We start from the raw sequence: 24496 nt of genomic DNA on the forward strand, positions 1-24496 counted from the left end.
TATATGTAGGTGGACTAGACGAGACAAAAGTAGATTTATTCAGAGCTAGTTTTTTTGTTGTGAGGCTCGTCGTGCTGGTTGTGCTAGTTTTAATTTAATGACGTTTCTTTTACACGCATTACGTGCCATTGTGCATGAATGCGCATACTAAAGGCAAAGAGCAACGGTGGTGTTCGACAATTTTACATTCACGCTCACTCGCTAGTTTGGCATGTGACTGCTAAAAGGTATAGTACAACCTGTTATTTACGACGAACGAGCACAAACAACGGAATTTCCCTGCTTAAAACAAATTAAAATCAAATTAAGAAATCCTAGACTTTCATTTTCGCATCAACAGCGGCTTGTAACTGCATACACAGAAAGAAGTTGAAAAAAATGAAAAAAAAAAATTGAAAACAGTTCTGCCAGCTTACCAAAGTCAGCGAGCGAAATAGGGCTTATATCTATGTACATATTACAGTTCTGCGCCTGTATACCTGCTGGCCATTCACACGTACTCCTCGTGTTTCTATCTCCTGCTTAATACTCCTGTTTATACGTTCATACAAAACGGTACATATTTTTCTATACACAAATAAATCACATAGAAAAGGAGCCTTAGTCTCAGCCGATTTTTTCTTCTCAAAGTTGCAACCGAAACACAACGCTGCTTTTCACAACGGCCTGCAGCCAGCAGCTGCGATACGACAATTGCCATTTGCTCTGCATCAGAAATATTTAAGACAAAACCGATCAATCAGCTGTAATTCCGTACAGCAACCATTACAGTTGTGGGGGTCACTTGTCATAAGGCTGTTGCTTGCATTCAGTTTATCGAGTGTTGGGCAGAGTTCAGCTTTGCAAGCGCCCAGAATCATCCGAACCGCTCGTTCGTTATTTCTGCTTTCTGCTTGCCGAATGAACTCTTTCCCATGGGTCTACAGTGCTGTTGCACTTGGTACATCCGCTTCGTTCGTGTGCCAACGCATGCCATAGTCTGCCATTACTGTCCATGCACAGCTTTACTCTGTCTAATAGAAAGGACACCCTGACTTATACGGGAAAAGCACTCCTCGTCAGAATAGCACCCGCCCAGCGCGAAAACGCGGCTGTCGCCAATGGTAACAACAGGGAAAACGAACCACGACAAACGGTAACAATGAGCGCTCTTCACTTGCTCATCTATATGACCTCAGTATTCCCCAACGGTGGCGGCATCGGCAGTCAATTTCGTCGCTGTCGTTCTTCACTCACGTTCGCAGCCGACACTTCGAGGCCTACAAGGGGCGAAGGGGGAACACCATTCTTTCGATGTGACTCTTACAGCAAACTTGTCCCACGACGACCGCTAGAGGGACCTCGGGAGCCCAAAGGTAAAGGACACGGTTGCTTTTGCTGCTTGGGGGAGTTTGCCTGCCGCCATTTCCGTCTTCATTGTTGTTTCCAGGCCACAATCGGAGCATAACACGGTTAAGTCGAACAAGCAAGTGAATTAGCGGGTAGTCTCGTAGTGAGCGGCATGTTAGCTTTCCAAAAACGAAATGCTCACGAGAAATGCTGGGGAGGTCGACCCTCTTCACCGCCGTTGAGACGAGCGCCAGGCCAGGCTTCCTGGACGGCGAACTCCGACGGGACGATATGTTACAGGCCACATGGGTGCTGTTGTTTTTGTCATCTCAACGCCGTGTATATCTGTCTCCGCCAGTATGCTATTACTGCCGTTTTCATAGCGCGCCCTATACGGCATTCCTCTGTTACTGTACTATGACTAAAGCTGCACTCAGCTATTATCCATAGTTCATGCGGTTGGGCTCGCAACATAGACTAAATAACGATCCACGGACGCGTGTTGTTGGGAACTATGCTTTGAATACGGACGGGGAAACGTAGGGAGAGAATAGAGGGTGTACTTGGGACAAATATACGTGTACTACTAGTTCGCTAAAAGAATTGTGTTGAACGCAGCGAACAAACCCGAAAGCAAAACTATTAAAGGACATCGGATGTAATACGAATTTCGGATTCGGGTTCATGGCGGATTCGGGTTCTACCGAACTATCCAACATAAAATTTCGGAATTCTACACAGCAATAACAGCGGTGCTGCCTATAACAATGCCTGTGTGACACTTGTGATCATCGTAGAGCTGACGATAATGATGACAATGATCCTGTTGACTTCTATAGCATATCGGACCACTGAACAAATCAGTCGTGGCTTTGCGGCAGCGGCGCGCTATATCTAATGTCCGCTGTGAACTTTTGTTTTGGTGTAAGCGTTATGAAGCGCATTGGACACACGCTATGGCAGCCGGCGCAGAAACGGCGTTTTCTATTTAGTTTACGGGTGACGTTAGCGGGTATAGTACACTGGAGAAAGCCCAACAGTGCTCGCAGTTGACCGGGGCTGTCACGGTAGTGGCAAGTGTTAGTACTAACAGGATATGATGGTCTTTAAGCGAGTTGGGCAATGAGCTCCACCTAGATATACGCTATAAGGTTCATTCACTGGCAGCAGGATCATCCACCTTTGCAAACGCATCTATTGCGAACCGGCACCGAGTCGGTCTTGCGTTTGTCCATTGCACAATTCTATTTAAAACGAAAAAGGATCTAAACGACAAGTAGAATGTAACGATGGTTTTAACCTGATGAGTTTCACTGTAGGCATTACGAAATGATATTGCTGATTCTCCCATTGCTACCCTTGCTGCCCGCTACTGATGCTTCCGCCGATGTTGACAATGCGTCCGTAAGATTTGTTGAAATTTCGATCTAGCTTCTCTGTATAGCCGACGATGTGTATGTCTATCTCTGTAAGGAGAACGCTTGTTACAGTTTGCGTTGAAAAATGCAAACTTATTTGGTATTGCATGGGCATTTTATTGACTGATCGTGCGAAACCGCCGTTCAATGAAGGTCACTTGCCACCCCTCTATGCGCCTAGAAATAAACACGCCCTAAAAGCCCCCTCCTTCTCCCTCTAACTGAAAACGTAAACGGCTTAATAGAACAGCTCCTGAGAGCGAAAAAAACGCAAATACGATATATAAATAACGATGTCAAGCTCGTGTCGATAATTGAAGGCAGATAAACGCAACAATGCGCAATGCAGACAGATAAGCTTTGGCATTGCACGCCTGTATGTCGTATAAAAACATCTGTAATACCATCGTATTGCCATTCAGTCGTTCAATTCAAACTTTCACTAATAATAGGAAGAAACGATAAATCATACAAAAGATAATAAGACCAGATCAGATCAGATCAGGCCGTTTTCACGCTCGAGACGGCCTGCTAGGCGGAAATTTGCGAACCGGTCAATTGGTGATGGTCAATGGTATATTATTAGATGGTTAGCAAATATTGGGCGAAGGGTGCCAACCGGTTACTTTCGGATCAAATCAGCTGGACAAGAAAACGCAGACATCAGGTCACAAAATATGGTAATAACATGCGGCACTTTGCGACCCATACGGCTAGATCGATTTTGTCTTTGTTGATTGCAGTTTATGTTAGTTATATAGCATTGATATATATACAAACAATAATCATACAACATTCACAAAATGTCAGTATCAAGCTGCTGTTTCAAACTGTCTCTCTATATTTTTGATTTTTATTCGAATTAAAAATAATATTTCGATAAGTAAATGTGTGCCATGAGACCCTGTTACATACTGTCTGATAATTCCAGCATTCAAAGTAAACATAGCCTGTATCATTGTAAAATTCATTCTAAAAAAATACACACTTAATGCTACAGTTAATCCCAAGAAACGTAATCCCCATTTATGATTCCTCATGCTAGTAAAATGACCGTATTCAATAAGGGAATTTCAAAAAGATTAAAAGGAATTACTCTAACTGGTGATCGTGTTGCATATAAACTCTTGCGTTGGCGATTAGGCTTGTACGAAAAATCCCTCGCCGGGAAAACTATGGACAACAGCTAACGGCGAAAAAAGTAACCTTTGCGATCAGCCTCAACAATATTGAGTTTCTACTGATTGGCAACCAGCTACTAACGGTTCCACTGTACGATGCGACTCTCGTATCTTCAGCTAAACGAAGACAGTGACCGGGCGGCTCGTTTCTACTATGGTTTACTAGTTCTTCATAATGAAGATCCACTGTTTGTATTATTATATAATCGAGCAATCTATGTAAGGCTTGCAACAGGGCAAAAGCAAACAGGCAAATTCGCTTTTTAGTTAGTTGAGGTACAGCTAAAATCACAGATGGTGTATTTTCATAGGAAAAGAAACCGCGGGGTCAACAATATTATTAACCTCGATTCACCAGCGGTATCAACGAGCCAAGTAACTTGAAATCGATGATACTGAACATCGAGTTTCCTTTCTGCGTCTTTTTCCCTAATCTTAATCTTTGCTTTTTAAAAGTCCACGAACTCTGACAACCTTCATGTGGCAAGGCCCTATCATTGATCCGAAAGGCAAATCACTATCGACTATAAGTCGCCCTGTATCAACTCCATGGATCGTTTGAACTGGCCGAAATCTTCTCTTCAGCTTCGGATGAATTCTATAGAACAGGCAACTAAATGCCTGAGCGTCAACATTGGAACTCACGATTTATTGGCTTGATTCCTTTACCAAAACGAAAATGACAGACACTTGGTCTGTATTACCAGTATGCTCACCTATATTCTATTGGTTGATGAATATGACCATAGGCATAGCTATCTGTGTGCTCGGCGAGTGAAACAGCCTTCATTGGTTTAGATGCGATTGCCTGTTTTTACCTGCCTGTTTGTCTGTTATTTGCTCGGCAGTGGTGTCAAATCATTCGCTGACGACCCGAAAGATACGATAAAGTAAGGAAACAGCTTTTGGTACGCTGCCATTAGTGCTGCCGCGCAGTCATCGTTGCTTCTGCTGACGCCGTCGTACATTTTCTTTTTTTTTTTTTCTTCTTAGTGAAGCTTCGCTAGAACTAAGGCGACTTAGTTATTCTATTAGTGTTCCCCTCGACTATGGCGTTCTGTTTCTAGTCGCTCCTGATATGGTAGGCAGCCGATAGGACAGCTCCTATGAACGAGCCACGAGGCCAGACATTTCCTTCCACTGCTTCTGCTGCTGCTGCTGCTGTTGTTGTTGTTGTTACTTCTGTATGTAGCGCGATTGCACGTGCTGTCCTTGTGGCTTGTTTGCTACCGCAGTTGCTCACGCAGGCTTTCTAGAACTTTTTTAGAACTGAACGGATCCTGTACAGAACTGAAACAGGCTTTTTAGAACTCAAAGGCGAGGCAACTGTAGCTGCAGACCGCCATGACTTTCAATGTTCTGTTTCACATCCGTGTTCGTACATTTGTTAAGCGCAGTACAGCTAGGCCGTCTCTAACAAACAGCAGAAACCATTTAACTACGGTGCCAACTATAAGGCCGATCTATTCAACTACACAAGCAGACAGGTGTCACTGTATATATATATATATATATATATTATGTTATATACGAGTACTCTAATACTGCTTCGGCTGTATTATCAGCGTTGCTACTACTATTTTAGACCTCTACGGCATACGGAATGCAGGTTGCGGTGCCTGCTGGCAACTGCAAGTGTAAGGCGCCACAACCTTGTCAAGTCTACCAAAAAATCAGTTAATTTCCCGCTAGCTCTCCTTAGGATCGAGCATGCGTGTTATACGGTGCTGTTGTTCATATCGATAAAGTCTGTTCTAATGTCTTAACAACTGGATGGCCTTTTGGCCGATTCAACGGTTCACTTTTCTTCGCGAAGTATAAAAAAAGAAAGCCCGTTGGAAGGGTATATTTGTTCTACTCTAGTGGTAATCAACCCCGAACGTAGAGAAAAACGCTAGTCTTACTGTGGATGCGGGACACTGCGGACGACAGTGAGTAGAATCGATTGATTGAAGCGACCTACCTCTCGTTTATACGGTGCTACGGACACATGCATACAGCTAATGTGAGCCCGACTCGAACACACGTGAAGCCGCGTACGTCATCATGGCTACTCTTGACTCTAATGTTGCCGCTGCTGTTTCCGCTGTCTGCGCAATGATCTTGCTGCCCTTTACAGCGTTCGATGTGATCGTCTGCGTCGTCCTTTACATCGCTATCTATGTAATATAGGCAGACCAACAATGATGAGAATGGTTGTTGTTTGAACGGGGGTGGGTACCTGGCCGGTGCGCTGCTACAGTTGTCGGTGTTAGGAAACAGCTCTTTAGGGACAGTCATGGCATGGCATGGCGATAGAGCGAGCTATCAGCCGTTAAATAGTCGACGGGTTTCCAGTGTAAGATGCTTTTATTATACACAATATTCGTCAATAATTCTCCAGCAGATATATCGCTTCGATCAAAAAGCGTATTCGATTTCGTTCGTATTTTACTCGTTCGTGGAAACGATGCGTAAAATGACTGGGGCTCTGTATTAGGTCTTGTCATCTCGTCCCAATCGAGTTAGGTTCAATTGCGGTAAGGCGAAATATAGTCGTAACGTTCTCTTGCTACCGCTAGCTCATTCAGATGATGGCACCATCTTAATTCATTCATTGGTAAAGTAAAATACAAAAGTGCCGGGTTGAACGCGAGAACTCAACAAGGATGAGCTCATCGAACATAAAAGTATTGTTATCATGTTTCGGTTTTTATGACGATCAGCCAAAACCGTTACACGGATTTAACCCATAAATGATATTTCGAATTGTGTGGGGTAACAATAATATTCCGGAACCTTTTTTCCACTGTTAATTTTGTGGCGTATGTATAATCTCGATGGGGTACTGATTTATATTGTATTTCCTGTAAATCGATCGCTGGAGATGTTCAGCAAGACGAGAAGCCTTGAATTGAAAGAAAATACCAGCATCGGCCATAGATTAGTCGTGTAATTGGCTTTTTATCAGTCTTTGCTTCTTTCTTACTACGATATTAACCCAATCTTAGCTATTATTACTGGCAATAGATAACGAAACGCCTCTGATTTGGTGATCGTTGTCTGTCAAGCGTACGAGCTTGCCACTGAGAGATAGACCGGCAAACTGTGTCTCATTGACAGATTCATTCCACAAACAACGGAAGTCTCCCCATATCAATTTCGCTCGACCCGCTTACCTCGGTAGGGACACTTGCGCCATATTGTTTGTACTTTAAACCTCACACTTTTTTTTAAAAACTACTTTTGTTTACCACTATAAGTAGATGATTAGCTTGCTCCGAAGCAAAAAATATATAATAATATAATATAACAGTTTAATATAACAGGATAAAGTGTGTTTTTCAATTGCTTCAGAATGCTGACATCAATGAGAAAAGTCTGGAAGGCATGCTATCAAAAATACATAACAAATCATATATATTATATTAATATACACGGAGAAGAAATAAGGTTGTGGTTATACTGTGCTTGGTTTATGAACTAGTTTTTTTTTGGTCTATTGACATTTTCGGTCTTGTCGTAATAATGACAGGAATGAACCATTTATGATAGCCGACCTTTAATAATTATAAACTGAACATGACGGAGGAGACTAGAGTGTCTCCGGCGTATTCGAGCACAAGTACTAGCTCAGAGGAAAACATTGGCAAAAAATCTAGAACACAGTATTACTGTAGCCTTGTCTCACTGAGGTACAGTGTAGACCACAACCCGTTGGCCTGCCGGTTCACCATCAGCTGCCTGCGTAGTCCGGCCAATCGCCCGGCGCGAGCGACGCACTTAGGCCACGTGGGAGGACTGTGGATGAACGAAATCAAGTCAAAACGCCTCATTGGAAATTGAAGGAAGGATCTATTACGCTTTCTTTTACGCATTCGCTTCTTCAAAAAGATTAGCAATGGGATCTTTCTCCAAGGAGGCTCCCGAAAGGGATTGGACGTGAGCTGCATGCTCTTAAAGCTTATCAGCTTTATCAGAAAAGGGAAACCTCTAGTATTTAGTTATGTTTATACGTATCTTGTGATTATAGTAATAGTATACGTCTTAGTAGTGAGTTGGATGCTGAGTAAGCCAGCCTGCTTATTGCGGCACAGGCCGCCGAGAGCTGAGTACGACGAAATACAGTAAACCGTGCATTGTTTAGTGCAGATAGATGCACCTTCTTCTTTAGACCACTCAATCGATTTCACTAAATTTGCCCAAAACAAAAATTAGCGATAAACATTATAGATACGGCGTTGTCTGATAAGTCTAAGTTGGCGGCGTCTCTGTGTACGAACGTATAAGAAACATAGGAAAAGGGAAACAGATGACAGGAATCCGTTTGTTTGTCTTGGCCACGCAACTTTAATGGGCTCCTAAATGAGCACACCCAGACGTGAACGACAATCAACGCAAAAAGCCCAATTTAAACTCGCCGAAAAACATATACATATAATCTGCTGTCGATGCAATAATCGTTGAATCGTGAGACGTCGCTCATAATTTAGTCTAATACGATGACTATTATAATAATATCAGTTGAGGGAAACAGAAGGTAGTCATTCTTTATTTAGGTAATTATTCGTTGTGGTAGTCAACATTGAATATTATCTTCGTTGAGGTATTAGTCAGCCATAGGATACAGGATTCTTACATAGGGACGATGTGTGCGTTCATGACGATCTTCGTTATACCAGAGCTACTGAACGCAACAGCAAATGTATCGTGCAACAATCTTTGCAATTGGATGATGATTCTAGTAATATTTCTCGTCATTGGTTCGATTTCTTCCATAAAATTTGTGACCCTTAGAAGAATACGTTCTGGGTGCATGAATACATAAAACTTGCTAGAAGAGGATATGTTCACTTTTCCATGACGCTTTACGCCACCGTCTGTCGCTGCTCCTTGAATACGATGCGTGGTAACACTTTTACGGCAATGACGTCGGCGAAGATGATGCCGCGTTCTATCGACAACTCGAATACTCGTACACATCATCACGATAACATCTTTAAGTACGCTTATAAATATATGTGTGAACTATTCTGTACCGTATCAGGCACTTCTTACTATTAACCCCTCATTTGTATATATATGTATGCATTTTTCTTGGGGTCTAAGTAAATCCACGTGTAGTTATCTCTTACTAAGAGTAATGATTTTTAAAAGGGAAAACGATATGTTCACGTTCCACATTCCCTTAACCCGCTTTTTTTTCATGTCTTTTAAAGATGCCCCGCCGCCGCCCGCCAAGACTTGCCGTCGAGGACGAGTTGGGATCGCTGTCGCTTATCGAAAGATCATCCGCATCTCCACCAGCGAGCGCTGGACTCTGTGGGCTATCGGCGTCGGGTGCGTCAGCCGTGTCAAGGATCCGCTCGGCTTCGGCCTCAGCATCGCTGGGTCCGATGCCTCAGTCTCAATCGCAGTTCAGTGGAACGAGCGGCAACAGTCACAACAATAATAGTGGGAGCGGTTCTGGAGGAAGTCTGTGTATTTTATCGATTCCCCTCGCCCCGTCATCGCCCGGTGGTAGTAGTGCTTCATCGCGAGATGCGTCACCTTCACGTCCACCGGCCCCATGTGATTTGTCGCCAATCGGGGCGTCGCAGCTTAAACCCCCGATCATCATCCGACGCTCGCCCCGGGGCTTCGGCTTCACCCTGCGGGCCATTCGTGTGTATTACGGCGATAGTGATGTCTACAATGTTCAGCACCTCGTATCGGTAAGTATGGCAAGGCAAAACGTTTCTCTTGTGTGTTATGTATTATATCATAATACATCGATCTTCACTCTGATATAACTCTACATAGATTATATTGTTATGAATTTATATACGAATTTTTACATTGGACATATACCATCTAAGATGAGTACATTTCGTCCATTTAGAACAATTATAAGGTAGTACCTTAGATTACTCTGTAATACTGCTATGTTTATGTATTGTTAATAAGAACGGCACCACTGGACTGGATCCATAAAAAGTGTAAAAAATTTCTAATAGCAATAGAATTGACATTGAGCCTCATTACTCCATATTTGCACCATTTGCTCGTTAGGGTCAACTACGCAGGTTCAAAGTATCCTGATTATCAATTAAACCCAGGCTGACTTGTCGTTACTGTTAGGGTGTACTAAACATGTTCGTTATCTCGAGTTCGTGGGGCTGTTATAAGTAACCACTGCGCGTCAGCATACGCAAGAGAGAATATACGTTGCTTGTGGGGTCTGCTATTACTAGTCCCATTAATCGTCAATTTTAAGGATTCTGGTCGATCCATTGCTGGTGACACCTCTTTCTAATATGGTCGACTCGATACCACGGCTCAGTAGAATCACGCCATATGCCCATGTATGACACTATTGTCTACTTCTATACTCTCTATTGGTTTAAACGAATAAGGGGTTGGGTTGCCCTTATTCGAGGTCGTGTCGCGGGCCCGGCGATTTTATCGTCCGAACGGTTACTTGTTTCTGAAATTGTGATCGTAACAATACAGCAACGACAAAGAGAACTGAGGGATTGGGGTTTGTGTCTTTTTACAGTCTAAATGAAGCTTTTCAGCCTACCCAACTTGCCCTATTAGACTCGGACGATATATACCTAAAGGTTATACGCGTACATGCTAAATATTACAAACACTCATTGTTCGTATCTGCTGAATTACCTATTCTGTGACGGAACCTCACTGGGTAGTGGTATCGACATGATTGGTAGTTTACGTATGACGCAAACAAAAGTAATATTATTGCACCAGGCCAATCTTGCCACTTTGTTCTGCCTCACTTTTTTTTTAACTGGAACAACATGGAAGGAAAGTTCTGTTGACAGGATTGAATATTCTAAGAAGGCCGCTCGGTAGTGTTCCAAAGAAACGCGCTTTAAAGCAATCTGGCAAGCCTTCGTAAAGTTTGTCATATGTATGGTGTCCTGTGTGTATAATCGGAACATGTCTTATAAATGAAGCAAGTAGGATCAGCTTCATCCTATGATACTCGTTACTAGCTGGAATTGCTAAGAATAACAATCGTATAATGGAATCGAACTGATCGGTTGTACAACAAGGTGGCTGTCGTACGTCTTCCTATCCTGAGGAGCGAACCGGATTTCGCTTGATAAACCACTGCTTGCGGCGGCGTAACACGAATAATATATTTGCTGAATCCCGCAACTGACATGAGATAAGAGGATACCATACTAATGGAAACTTTGATTTATTTACGGAATTGCAGTCTTGGCAGCGCCATAAGGGCCTGTCATTCTCTGCTTCTAAGCATATGTATGTTAACTCCAAGATGACGCTTCAAATAGAGCCCGGATGCAGTAGACAAAGACGGGCTGAAGTGAATAGCCGAAAATATAGCTTTGGTGAGTTTTTCAAAGTTAATGTGAGCTTCGTGGAGGTGGTTCGACCTGCGCTGTGGCAATGGCCCCAGACAGGAACTACAGATTCTCAAAGCCAGTCGAGTCCCAAGGCTTCCCTATGACTTAAATGTTGACAGATGTGGAACGAGAGCCTTACGAGTGAATAATGCTGTTCTATTATTGGCCTGAATGTCATGAGTGTGGTGATAGCAAGGGCCTAACGGTCACTGGCCGCAAAGAGGCGACGCCAAATCGTGCTAACATATTGCTTGGCCGTGAAGCGTTTTACACTTATATTGAGAAGGGACCACTTATACATATTTCTAAGAGCATACGAAGAAAGTAGACGTAAGTATTTTTGCATTCGGTCCTCCTTTACATTGAACTTTCCTATAATGGAAGGTAGTAATAGATTTATCGTAGCATAACGTGTATGGTAACGCGGAGATTTTTCTCGATCCTAGCATGGAAGCCTTTCTTCTAGGACGCCTCTAAAGTTTCCCTTTTATGTTTAGGCATCGACCTACCGAGAAACACAGAAGTACCCGTTGACTCTTTTGTTATTGGAACGATATGGGACAACACGGAACTCCTTTTACTCTATCGAGAACTGTAAGCGAGGTAGCCCACGGCTGTTCATTACGCACAAATGCTGTCTACAGTTGTGCTTCACTCGAGCGTATACGAGAGCTCCTATCCGTGTACAAAGGGCCCAAAAGATTTTTAAATGCTTTTGTCGGAGCAAGGCTTTCACATTGCAGGTTTGCATATACGAAATGGCAGGGCTTATCAGCCACCCTCCTAATAATAGTTATTATTAAGCTTGTCTCTAAAAAAGGTAGTGGAATCAGTTTTGACATTTATTGCGGCTCACTGTTATCAATATATATATATATATATATATAGTCCACTATATCACAAAAAATAGCATGCCTGTTTATAACTGTTAGTTTACTAAAAACACTAAGCCCTGTGTTCTGTAGATGCTCTCTTCTATTTTTCTGCATTTAAGACTGTACTTTCGCTCGGATTCACGAAGGAATTCACATCGTTCATAGTCAACTGGTGCAGACCTTTCGGCACACAGATTGTCACTGACAAAGTCTGCAAAGAAATACATCTTAGTAGGGTTAATAGGGAAAACATAATAGTAATTACAAAATCAGATGGTGAATCATTTTGCCAGCTAGCGTCACGCCGCTAGAGGGGCGTAACGGATGTCGATTCTTGCCCCTTATCGAGGTATAAAATCAGATGGCTTTGTGCATTTATGAACACTGTTCCCGCCAATCGCTTGGATAGTTTACTTAATGACTATTCATGTTATAATAAGTATTCGAAGTGGTAGCTCTTTCAAAGTTTGCTATATTAATATAAATGATTGTTACTTCCCCTCTTCTAGTTCGAACGTCGGGTTCGACCACAACGTGTCCTACCCCTCATACCTATACCCCTCATGTTGCGTGAACATTCACTCGAATTTAGTCGAGGCAACAGATCGCACAAAATCACTTACTGGCCTTCTTGCCCACGACACCTTATCGTCACTGTCTTTTTTTGGGCCGCCACAACCCAACAAACGGGTCACACCTGTATTTGGCCCAGCCAAATGGCTAAGTAGTGAAGCGGATGTGTTCAGCGGCATCGGTTGCACATACCCAAGTGAGGCGTTTGTGCCAAGGTTCTCGCGAGATATATCTCCTTCACCCGTTTTCTATTGCCTTCCTCCATATGAGATATATGACATCCCAGCGGGCAAGCGTCGGCCGTTAATCTTCCGACGAGGTCTTGCTTGATCAGTGTATGTTCGGTACACTTGACGAATCGATGCTTGCCATGAACTGTCAGTGGGTCTGTCGCGATGGTGGTTGGTATCCGTGTTGTTCTACTACCTTGGCATCATCAGCGAGCGCAGGCCCACGCGGGCAATGCTGACCACGGTTGTCCATCTTTGGCGATGACTTGGGTTAGCTTTTTTTTTTTTTGTTTAGGTTGTTTGTTTGGGTGGGTCTTCAAAATGGATATGCAGACGGAGAAGAAATAGAAGAGTGCTCGGGCTTCTGCTGTCGGCGCAGATTCACGCAGCGTTTTTGCGATCTGCACTACTATATTGGCCTAGAATGAGTAGCTGGTGGAAAAGATTAGCTGCCTGTACGGCTGACACGTGGGCAATAGCCGTCGTGACTCAGCCGCAAGTGCCGTTGGGTCTTGTTGTTGCACTTTGTAATGAGATTCGTTTGATGGCACGCGTGACGGATAGGTAGTCTTACCGCAACTCCTGCTGCGAGACCACGCTGTACGGTTGCTATATTTATTACGTGCCACGCAAACAAGTTACGATGCCAAGATGTTCTATCATAAATGTATTAAACAGCAATATGACTACTGCGGCTGGTAAAAAAGGTCTCCCATTTCGTTGTACGTACGACGAGGGCATATTGAAAATGAATTTATAGTAGTAGCAGTATCATAACAGTTCCCGGCGAAGTGTGTATTAAACTAAGCCACTGGCCTTTGGACCTTAGAGCGACAAGTTTCTCGCTTCCCTACGATCTTCCCTGTGGCGGGCAGACGATAAGCGTCTCTAGGCGGCGAAGATGACGAGCTTCGTCAAAATAGCCTCTGTACATTTATGTGTAATCACGGTAGACCAGCATCGCAGCTGATTGCAGGTTTGCATGTGTATGTATAACTGCGTATCGTTGGTCAAACACCGTTAGCAGAGATTCGTGGCTAGGAGGGCGCTGTAGGCAAATACAGTGACGATTAAATAAGATGAAAGCAAACGGGCAGAGAACCACGACGAAGAAGAACTGATTGTATTCTATTGAATATCATTGTACCTTTAAAAGTTTGGTTTGGTATCTCGGAATATATAGGGAAATTTTTAACGGAATAGGCTTTGACGCATTGAAGATTATGCCTTTAAATGGCGGGGTCAGTATGGCACTATACTACCTGTCCGCAAACCTGCCATGTTTTGTTAAAACAAAGTCGACGCTTACGAATTTCTCCATGATACAACATGAATATGACTAGTTACCCATAGAGTAGATAAGCGCTGACAGACTCGAACCTCTCAAGTCGTCAAGGGGCCTTCTACTACATAAAAGGTGTGCGAAGGACGAGTTTCTCACAATAGTTATTGAAATTATATTTTAGTTATTCTACTGTTCAACGTCGTGTCATTGATGTTTCTGTTATAATTGGCCATCACGACTGGACGTTAAAGCTAGGGGCGGCTGCTAGACCGGCGTTGATAATATTATTTGTTAACTGCTCTGACTACCTTTGTGGTAGCACATTTTTATATATTTGATGCATATTTATTAGGTTAGCCACCTAGCCTCAGCTAGCGTTGGGCTCGACCTAACCAGCTCCCCCTATAGGTTTTGATCGCTCGACAAGCAACAGCATTATTTGGCTTCAAGTAATTTAGAACGGATAAAGTAAGTGTGACGCCCCGGCAGCTTGTCGTAGCACGACCGATGCCATGGCGCCATCATCGGCGGACCATCCACCCGCAGTCTGCCTTGCTTGCCACGTTGGGGTCGCCACCGTCGATCAACTGAAACCGTCAATCAAAACCGCTACCGCGGTCAACGACAATAACAACAAATAGTCGTGTAGCAGGGGGAGTTGCGGCTGCGGCGTACCGAAAGCACGTACTTGAAGCGGGTAGCGACCCCTGCGAGCGTAACAGCTAAGTTGTTACGACGAGGTGCCATCACGTCGATTAAGGGGTGCGACTGAATGGATAAAGGGATACACATTGAACTGCAACAACAAAACAGACAAACGTGAGCAGTAGTATCACGCCGCGGCAAATAAAATTTTGAGAAAAATCTCATATTGTTCTTGTTATTCGGAAGAGCCGAGAAGAAAGTGCGGCGACAGCGATCCTCGTTGCTCGAACGTACACGACAGCCAATTCTGATTTACGCATTTTCAACACTATTTCTTGTCCATTGTTTGTCATTTCTTTATCATATTTGTTTTTATTTACGAGACCGGCAGCAGCCGCTGACGTACCAAGTGGTAACATTGACCCTTCGCAAAATATTATGTGATTATAATACTAAATTGGATATTAGCAATATACAAACTCGGGGAAGGGTCAAATATGGGCGTAGTTAGTTGAATTACTTCGTTACGCCGCCAAATCGACTTATCAATATGTAGTTCCTGGATTTCTGCTCGAATTATGTCATATAGCTTCATGGTCGAAACGCTGCTATCCTGTACGAAATCATGGCTTCTGCATTAAATCATGCGTCTTTAAAATTGATAGCAATTGCTTTTTGCCAAAGTTTCGCGTGCCAGATTTGGCATTTTCTACAATTGCCAAGAGTATATGCTGTCGGCATTGTTATGATTGGTCACTCACTCCGTTCGTTGTGAAAAATTCTGCGGTAATGCTAGCCTTCATCCAGTAGGAAAAGCAGCTGTCGGAAAAAGCGTACTACCGACAAGCCTCACCGTTTAATCTATAGAACATCGTGCGGTACCGTGATCTATAATCTGATACATACTGTGCCTCGAGCCAGCTGTTTACGAACGGCACACTTTTGTTGAAAGTCTAACGAGGATGTCAGAGAAGCAAACGGTGCTACTGCTCTTGATGATGACGATTGTGAATAGCGATGCTGATCCAGTTTAGAAGCGATCTTTTTATCTATAGACAGCTTTTGATTGGTCGGTATCGCGCGGTTTATGCTTTGCCTTCTAGCTATAGTTATAGTAGCCGTTGCCTGCCCAGTGCAATAGGGAAAAAGTACGTACGGTAATAAAGTGGCCGCCAGCATCGTTCTGCTGCTATGCCCTACTCTAAGTGGTTTGGCCGTTCGCCGCTTAACGCCGCACTTGCTAACCAGTTATTGTCAATTGACATTTTGTGCACGAACATAATACAGCAGGGGTATGACCAAATTTGGCAAGCCACAATCGATATTTGCGTGACAAATTGCCACGCAGTAATTACAGTAGCGACGATTCAATAGTCGAGGCCCATCTTCGGTAATCCCTCTGCTGGTAGTGGTTACTTGCCTCGACTCGCCTTTTTTTGGCAGAAACCTTACCCCTATTTAAGCCAATCCAATATCGGCGCAGCAAACTATGCGTTTAAGTGGAGCACTCGAAGAGCATGCTATCTGTCTGTTATCCTTGAATGATCAAGGTAAGCGATGGGCCGCTTTGATGAGCTAAATGGAACCAGTCACTTTCACAGTCATGGCAGTCGTTAAACCAGCAAGCATTTTATTATGTATAGCTTCTTGTGATTATGGCATTTAGAAGAAGGGTCAGTCAAGTAAACAGAAGGTATTATGAGAAACACAACAGCTCGCTTGGGAGGTATATCGGCACTTCTTTTGATTATGTTGTACAGGGGCGTTAGGGATAGGACGGGCCACGTTCCTACGGTTTGCTTGTCATAGCAGGAATCTGTCTGCTCAGTTGTCTAGTATCTCTTTACATGCGAAAACAAACCCAGTCTTTTCTAAAACAGAACCACAGAGTTACCATGTCAGTGGTAGGTAGCTCGTGTTCGGAATAGGAGAGAAAATTCGTTCTAGTTTAGGGCCCTACCGAGATCTTTGTTGCCCAAAATCGACGGTACACACTACTGATCTCCAAAGGTTTCTGTGAAGCAGAACACAAGATCAACTATAGAGATATATTCAAAGGTTTTGAATATTCATAAGTAATAATCACATTAGACCCACGTGTTGGTGAAGGATGTTTTTCTGATGACACATGCAGACAATTGAATTCAGTTAGTTTCTTTCTTTTTTTTTAGATGCAGCTGGTATGCTATGTATGGGATTCTTTCTAATCTATATGTATGACACATTTAGTTAATTCTAAGAAGAAAAATACAAATTATAACAATAGCTCGGAGCTATTTTCGATTGTATCGAAAATCGTAATACGGTCCTATGGGCCGGATGCCATTCGTTGCGACTCACTCCTTCAGATACGCTTAGTGTAATTTCAGCCTCATTAATCAACTTTTTTTTTGCTGTCTTTTATCGGAAGAAGAATACTTACAACCTCTGCGTCGCCAGCATTTCATAGGTTGACAGTGATTCGCTAATATTAAGTAAGTTCCTGTTGTTGATGTTTCCGTATATATCGGAAATCGACGGCACGAAGACGCTGTGCCCACGAAACGCTGAATGCCAAACCGGATTAAACCTCTTCCCATATGGATCATAAAAATCATAGCTAGCACATAGATACTGCTGACAGGCTATAGGAGTAATGAATCTTCCTGTTTTCTTTATTTTTCAAAGGGGTGTTTTATCTATCGTATTTTACGATTACTTGTTTCCTGGTAAGACACTCTCCTTCGTTTCTTGCTAGCCCTGCGTGGCAAACAAACTTGCCAGATGATCTTTTTCGGCTTGAGTGGTAGCTCAATCTTGGATTAACGTATTCCATCTGTAACTTCCTGATCGTTAAGTATTCTCGTTACTTTACGTTGGCAAAAAAAACGCAGCCCTCTATTCCCATCAGTTGTTGGACAATAGGAATGGCGGTGCATCTGTCTACCTCGTCATGTTACAGCCATCGATTCGATATATGGCAGCGAGCTCAGGCCGATAAGCGCACATCATTTGGCCTATATTTTTCTCAACATTCTTCTACAATTAACCTAAACAAGACGACTCATCTGTTATCTCTGTGTTTCGAGTTATACGTCCGGTGTCGTTGTTAGGCATTTCATCAAACGGCCAGCTCCCGGCATGGAACGAACCGTGTGTCTATGTTCGGACCACAGCGTGTCAAACCCGAGACGTACTCTGTGTCAGCGACGCCACAGAACACTTCATATATCGTCTTTGCCTTGCGCATCGTCGAATACGTGTCTGAGTTGTGTTCAGTTTTGTACAGCTCACACGAACGGGTTCGCGAGAGCAGCTTGTGCTGTCAGGCCAAGCTCGCAGGCCTATCCGTCTGCCCAGATATCAGTCGTGCGCAGGCTGCAGGACTGCGGCCTGCGCATGAACGGTTTCGAATATTTCATTGAGCTTTTCATTATCGCCGCCACTGCATCCTTGACTGCGAAAAATATGATAATAGCCCGAGCAACTAACGAGATTTATTACGATGTTGGCAACTAATAATGGCTAGAACTGCTTTTAGTAAAATATTCGTGCTATTTCGCACAGTTCCGGTTGTCGCTTTAATTCGCTAAAACAGTTGTTAATTTTCGGCAATAGATTTCTTACTGGCACAATGGGATCGCAGAACTATCGCGGGCTCTTGCGTAAGTAATACCTCCCCCACGACTGATAACGAATGAAATCTTATTTGGTAAAACTTATAGGTTTTCAGGCAGCTAGAAACTCAACATTCAAGAATATCGCTGCTTGGAAATAAGCCACAGTTGCAAAGGATTACGCTACGGATCATTTCTAGCACAAGCTGCAGCTGCAGTCAGTCCGATCGAACGTATAAAATAAGTTAATCTAATTACTTTGCTCTTTAGGGCATAGCTAACTGATTAAGGACTAGTAAAATACGTATGATTTATGGCAGATTTGCCCAAGCAACGCCAGCAGAATCAAACCCAAGGGAACTTTTTCCAGCAAACAGGCAGGAAGCTAACGAACGGTTGGATGAAATAATCGTTCTTCTACCCTTTTCCACCTCGAATTTTGTTGCCTGACTTTGTCGGATGATTTTCTGTATTCCGCGCGACGTCATGTACCAAATTGGTTTTAAGATTCCCAAAACGTGTAGAAGTTAGAGCAGAGATTTGACTACATATTTTGAACTCCTTCATTGCCTCGAACCTTTTTTTTGTCTTTCCCTGACGTTGAGATCGTACGCAATACGCATAAATGGTAAGCATGGGCAGCGCACAAATTTACTGATAGCTCTACTCAGTCGTCGAAATTTCCAGTGAAACAAACGCTACTGCCGTCACACTGTATCTTTCGTTGGCTTTAGATTAGATTGAAAGCTTCCAATTCGGTTTTTTAAGCGCCTAAATAATTTAAGGCAATAATTAAGGAAAACAAGATAAGCAAAATTGATCATTAATTTTCGATATTTACTTACAGCGTTTCATCGTTTTCGCCGTACGCATTTTTATAGCATGATTACGAAATGTTGGAACTTTCGTAGTAGTCGGAACGATTATAATAAGAGCATGAAATGTTCTTTCAGTAAACGAAGCGTTGGTCAAGTAAACTTTCTGGTTCTGTAACAGGCTGTTGCGCGTCAATTAAGTCGGCGGCCAAAATCCGTTATGGGCTGAATGTGACTGGCCGTGATTTATTACAACTAAAAAAAGCGAGTATCGTAGCAAAGCATTGTCCTGCCTCTGCAAAAGATCGCCTTTAATTAGCAATTGATAAGTGTAGAAGAACTTGGACTTAGATAGATTATATATGCAGTGTTTTCCAGTTGTGGCCTAATTTCGATTCTCTGCGCCACTTTAGATAAGGACATGTGTTTATGTAAAGTGTCGCACGTGTTGTTTGTCCAGGACGATGAACTAGCTTTATAGTATGCACAGACAAGCAACAATTACTTCCAAGGAAACTAAAAACTCTCCGTGAAAGATTTATATTTTCAATACCCTGCCATGATATGCGTGAATTATCGTTTTCTCTTTATTCGAAGGAATCAAACCTAAGTAGGAAGTCCTTCGATGACGGCTTGTACGACTGAATACTCGTTTCTGGATCGTTATATTAATTGATGATGCGAACATATTTCCTATCCTAACAATCAAGTCACGAGTAGTCGTCCGCATATCGTCTGCTGCGTCATCCTTTCTTTCTTTCTTATTGCAAGTCTTACTTGGTCAGTTCTACGATGCGGCGGCATATCAACTTCTATACAACTATACGAGCAGCGCTCGATGGCAAATGGTGAAGTTTCTGATTGAGAAACGGTTGACTCAGTGAATTATGCAGTAGTCGTCCGACAACTCGCAATGTCAACAAAGGTCATAAGCACCGATCTACGCCAATGTCAAACTCTACCGACAACCGCTTACCGCAATTTATTTAACACTGAACTTAAACTGTTAAGTACAGCTTTTTATACCTTCTTTGAACTTAACTTTTCAAAGCCGTGTTTTTATCTCTAGGCTAAACATTTTTATTCATCTGTGCACATGTCTCTGCGCCGTCCATATCTAACTGTCATCGTTTTTTTAGGCGGTCGAGAATAACAGTCCAGCATTCGATGCAGGCTTACGCCCTGGCGATCTGATCACGCACATTAATGGGGAGCCGGTGCAGGGTCTTTTGCACCCGCAGGTTGTGCAACTTATTCTCGCTGGTGGAAACCGCATCACGATTCGTACAACGCCTCTCGAGGCCACCTCTATTAAAAGTGGGGGTCGACGAAGAAATCCCATGGCGAGCCGATTGGCTCGAAGGCCACCTCGTCATCAAAAGGGTCCAGGGGCCGGAAACGCGGCCTCCACACCGCCTTCATCTAGAGCCGCTGGTCAACATGGTATTCCAGGTAGGAGATAAAAGCTCGTAGAATAAAGACATCGTCTGTCATATTTACTCTTCAGTTAATGTATAATTATAACGTTTCGACTTGGAATGGATGATTTCTTCTTCCTGATGATTCGCTTTTTAACGTTTTCGAGTTTCAGGTTTAAATGAAACGTATTTGAGCAGTGCCGCGGGCCAAAATGCTTTCAGCGAGAGCTACTACAATCGGTCTTTTTGATTAGGATATGCATGCTGCATTTCATGTTTTCCCTACTTGAGTGTATAACAATGATGCGCCACGATGCCGACGACGTAGACACACCTGCGACGGATTTTAGATTTGTTTATTGAAACTTATCGAGCGAAGCTCCCTGTTGGCTATAATTTGCAGCCTGATATAAAATAGCCTTGCACAATTGTCTTAGTGCTTGCTTGCTTTCTTTTATTTTTTTGAATCTGATTGCCTAAACAGTCGACAACAGCGCTAATATAACGATCGACATATTTTTCGTGCGTTTTTTTACTTCTTTGTATTTTGCTCTCTTCCACTTTCGTAGGGGTATCACGTAGCAATGATGAACGCAAACGTCGCACCTCGCTCATTCGGCGCATCAACTCCCGCAGTCGCGACTTGACTCTGTCAAGGTCTTTTCAGAGCCTGCAGCAGCAACAGCCCCCGCCACCGTCATCGTCGATATCACAGACATCATCGTCATCATCGGCACAATTACAAAGTCAAAATCAGCAGACACCTTCGGTAGTCACACAGTCCGCAACGGCGCTGCTGCAACACTCACAGGAGCCTTTGCATACTGCACATAGCCCACACACCCCCGGTCTTTCCCTATCCCAAACGCAAACCCCGTCGGATTCATCACGCTCGACAACGGGCAACTCATCACCGTCATCGTCACCCGGATCAAGCGCACCTAATTCGCCCGCCGCTCAGACAGGAGCAGCTGCTACCTCGACTGGTGGGAATAGCAACGGCGGAAGTAGCGGTAGCCCTGGCACGCCGCACTATACTCAGCGACCATCAACGCTCTGCGGGCTTAAACACAAACTGGCACAGACGTTCCGTTCGCCGCGGCGCAAGTCCGTTGGCCACATTCCGTTGTCACCACTGGCACGAACCCCTTCGCCGCTACCCCCAGGCGGAGTCAGTCCTACCCGATCACCATCCCCGCTGGCCTACCCTCACGGGCAGGTCCCGCCACCTCACGGTCCCAACCCACATGGACCCGCTGGATCGCACGCTTCTCACGGAACGACAGGAGCCGGTCCTAGCCATCCGGGGATGCACGGCAGTCCCGCGGCTGCCGGTAGCGCTGCGGCAGGAGGAGTGGTGGCAGTAGGAGGAGCAGTAGCAAGTGTTAATGTAGGTGGCGGTGTCATGTCAACACCCCTCCTGCCAAGTTTATCCGGTTCCGTCGCCGTTAATCCCCGCCGGCAAGGACTTATGAGACCCAAAAGTGCGGAGCCTTCGTCTCCCCTGCTGCGGCGCGCGCTTTCACCCGATCGAGTGCACAAACCGCATGCGCACACATTGCACCACGGCCATCATGGCCTGTACGGTTCAATGGGGGACGGCAAGGGTCTAGCCTCACCTCTGGTTCTATCCTCGACGCCTGGCGCGGGTTCACCCCCGCTTATTACGAAGTCGTCGGCAAAGACTCAAACGCAGATCCCCAAGTCTGCATCGATCACAGAATGCCTCGAGGTGCCGCAGCCCACGCGGTTGCGGAGTCATTCACAGGGAACGACAGAGCAATTGCAAGTGCCCCTGTTCACAGTGACGCCCTCGACACCCTCGGACAATGCCCCCAAGGCCCCCCACACGCAGCCGCAAGCCTCGATTGAAACAGCAGCTAAAGGCAACAACAACAATAAGAATAGTTTCAACAATAGTATTACTTCTAGTTCAGCTGTTGCATGTTGCCCAAGTTCTGCCGGCAACAAAAATACTTCCCCGACGACAGCGCTCATAACAAACCCACCGGCTGCCCAATCTTTCCAACAACATCCAATAGGACCAACACTAAGCGTTACCTTAGTCGGTCAACAAGAAGCCGTGGGGTCCCAAGCGACTATCATACAGATGAACGCAGACCGTTTCGACTCGGAGGGCCATAGGGGTTCTGAGGAAAATAGGCAACAATAACGTGAAGCGCTGTCATCAGTGACATTAACGAATGTCAATTATATAAGAATTAAAAACAAAAGTCGTAGATAACGTATAACCGAACAGCACCTTGTGTCCAGTCAGTAGTACGACTACCTGCGTAGATGAGTGAAAAGTTTTCCGCGTTTTCCCTCGCGATTCTTCCATCGTCTTTCGTCAACAACGAAGTCGACTGAACAAACGAAATCAACCGATCATACTGTCTAGCAGAAACTGGACTAGGTATGACGGACTCAGACGTGGAATCACAGAATTCGATCACGCAGACATCGTATGAACATATCCCGTATCCGTCACACATGGAACTGTCGGTGCGCACTCTTTTAAAGGTGCAAACATAGGTATTTTGATCTTCGGTTAAGTCTGGATTGCCATGGCTGAAAGAATAAGAATAAAAATAACAACAACGAGCACAGAGAAAATACCGACCGTTGAGCACAGTTGCGTGGAGCTTTCATTGGGACCTCCGCAACCAGTCCACAGCACGCATCACACATTGTTCGAGACATTAGGAAGCAGTCCGTCCTCGTTGATCATTGCACATTATAATACAATCGAAACTCATGCGTAATAGAACTACTGCGGGATAAAGCGTGATTCGAAGCGATGCATGACGTGAAGCGCCAGCGTGACGCATCAATAATTAATAAAGAGGAAAACAATTAAGAAAGGAGCAGGAGGTAGATTTCTAAAAAACAGACTTTCCCTCTATGAAGCCCCGCTGGAAGAAAGTCAAAGTAAAGCTAGTTGTTCACAACAACAAAAGTGACGAGCAGCGAAAATGCGACCCAACCACAAAAACTACCCGGAAATCCATATCGGTTGGCGCACCGCGTCCAGCTGTGTTCTTTCTTTAATCAGCATCCTCTTCTAACTCCGCTCGTTTCTGACGTATGACGACAGTAGATCAACCGTTGCCGTAAGATCGATTTTATTTCAGACGACAGCTGCAATACGTAACCAAATACGTCTCTATAGAGTACAATATCTTAAGCCACTTGGTCCCGTACCTGTTCGTATAGCACACACCGCATATGCAACTAAACGATTTGAAAGTTGTTTTCCCATTAGCGACAACGAGAAAAAATGTCACATCGGTCAATGTGATAGTCTAGCGAATACGCCAAAAGCTGTGGCGAGCGAGAGACAGTCCACCCCGCCGCAATTAGCTCAGGTTTTTGTTGAAGATCTGCGCATCTTTCTATCGTCGGAGGAGTTATTACAGTCACGCAATAGATGACGATAATGAAAATAGCATTTATTCCATTACGCAGAACAACAGCTTATAGCAGTGATGTGTGAATACATACCCACAGAAGGCTCCTTTTACCGTAAGAAGACGTAAGCGCCTTGACAAAGTCGCTGGTCAGCGCAAACGTCGACGACAATTTAAAGAGAACAGAAACAACGACGACACATGCGGCAAATGTCCATATGAAGAATTCGGGAGGTGAAATCGGTTCAGATAGATCGTCGATCGCAACGAGATGATAAATGCTGATCAGCGAAATGTGCCGATAACGTAATAAAGTTCCGTGAACGGTGTGTTACTCAGAGATATCTGTATCCAGGATTAACTATA

At 44.1% G+C, this 24496-nt stretch overlaps 2 protein-coding genes across 3 annotated transcripts in view; both read left to right on the plus strand.

Annotated features, from left to right (window-relative positions):
* The window catches only part of LOC111244614 (uncharacterized), a 91461-nt gene that overhangs the window by 62008 nt on the left and 4957 nt on the right, over positions 1–24496 (plus strand). The window lies entirely within an intron of this gene.
* dop (microtubule-associated serine/threonine (MAST) protein kinase dop) overlaps positions 1–24496 on the plus strand; it is a 61164-nt gene that overhangs the window by 31711 nt on the left and 4957 nt on the right. Inside the window, exons 4-6 of one of the 2 annotated variants that reach the window (XR_015322474.1) lie at positions 9127–9621; positions 20442–20754; positions 21290–24456. Coding sequence is in view for 1 of the 2 variants with exons in the window: in XM_022793918.2 (XP_022649653.1) it covers positions 9127–9621; positions 20442–20754; positions 21290–22893 (2412 nt within the window). In the remaining variant the exon portion in view is untranslated. Of the gene's footprint in view, positions 1–9126; positions 9622–20441; positions 20755–21289; positions 24471–24496 lie in introns of those variants that run through there. The other variant, XM_022793918.2, reaches the window with a different exon arrangement.

Source organism: Varroa destructor, unplaced genomic scaffold, assembly GCF_002443255.2.
Source record: "Varroa destructor unplaced genomic scaffold, Vdes_3.0 BEIS01000002.1, whole genome shotgun sequence".
NCBI classification, from domain to species: domain Eukaryota; kingdom Metazoa; phylum Arthropoda; class Arachnida; order Mesostigmata; family Varroidae; genus Varroa; species Varroa destructor.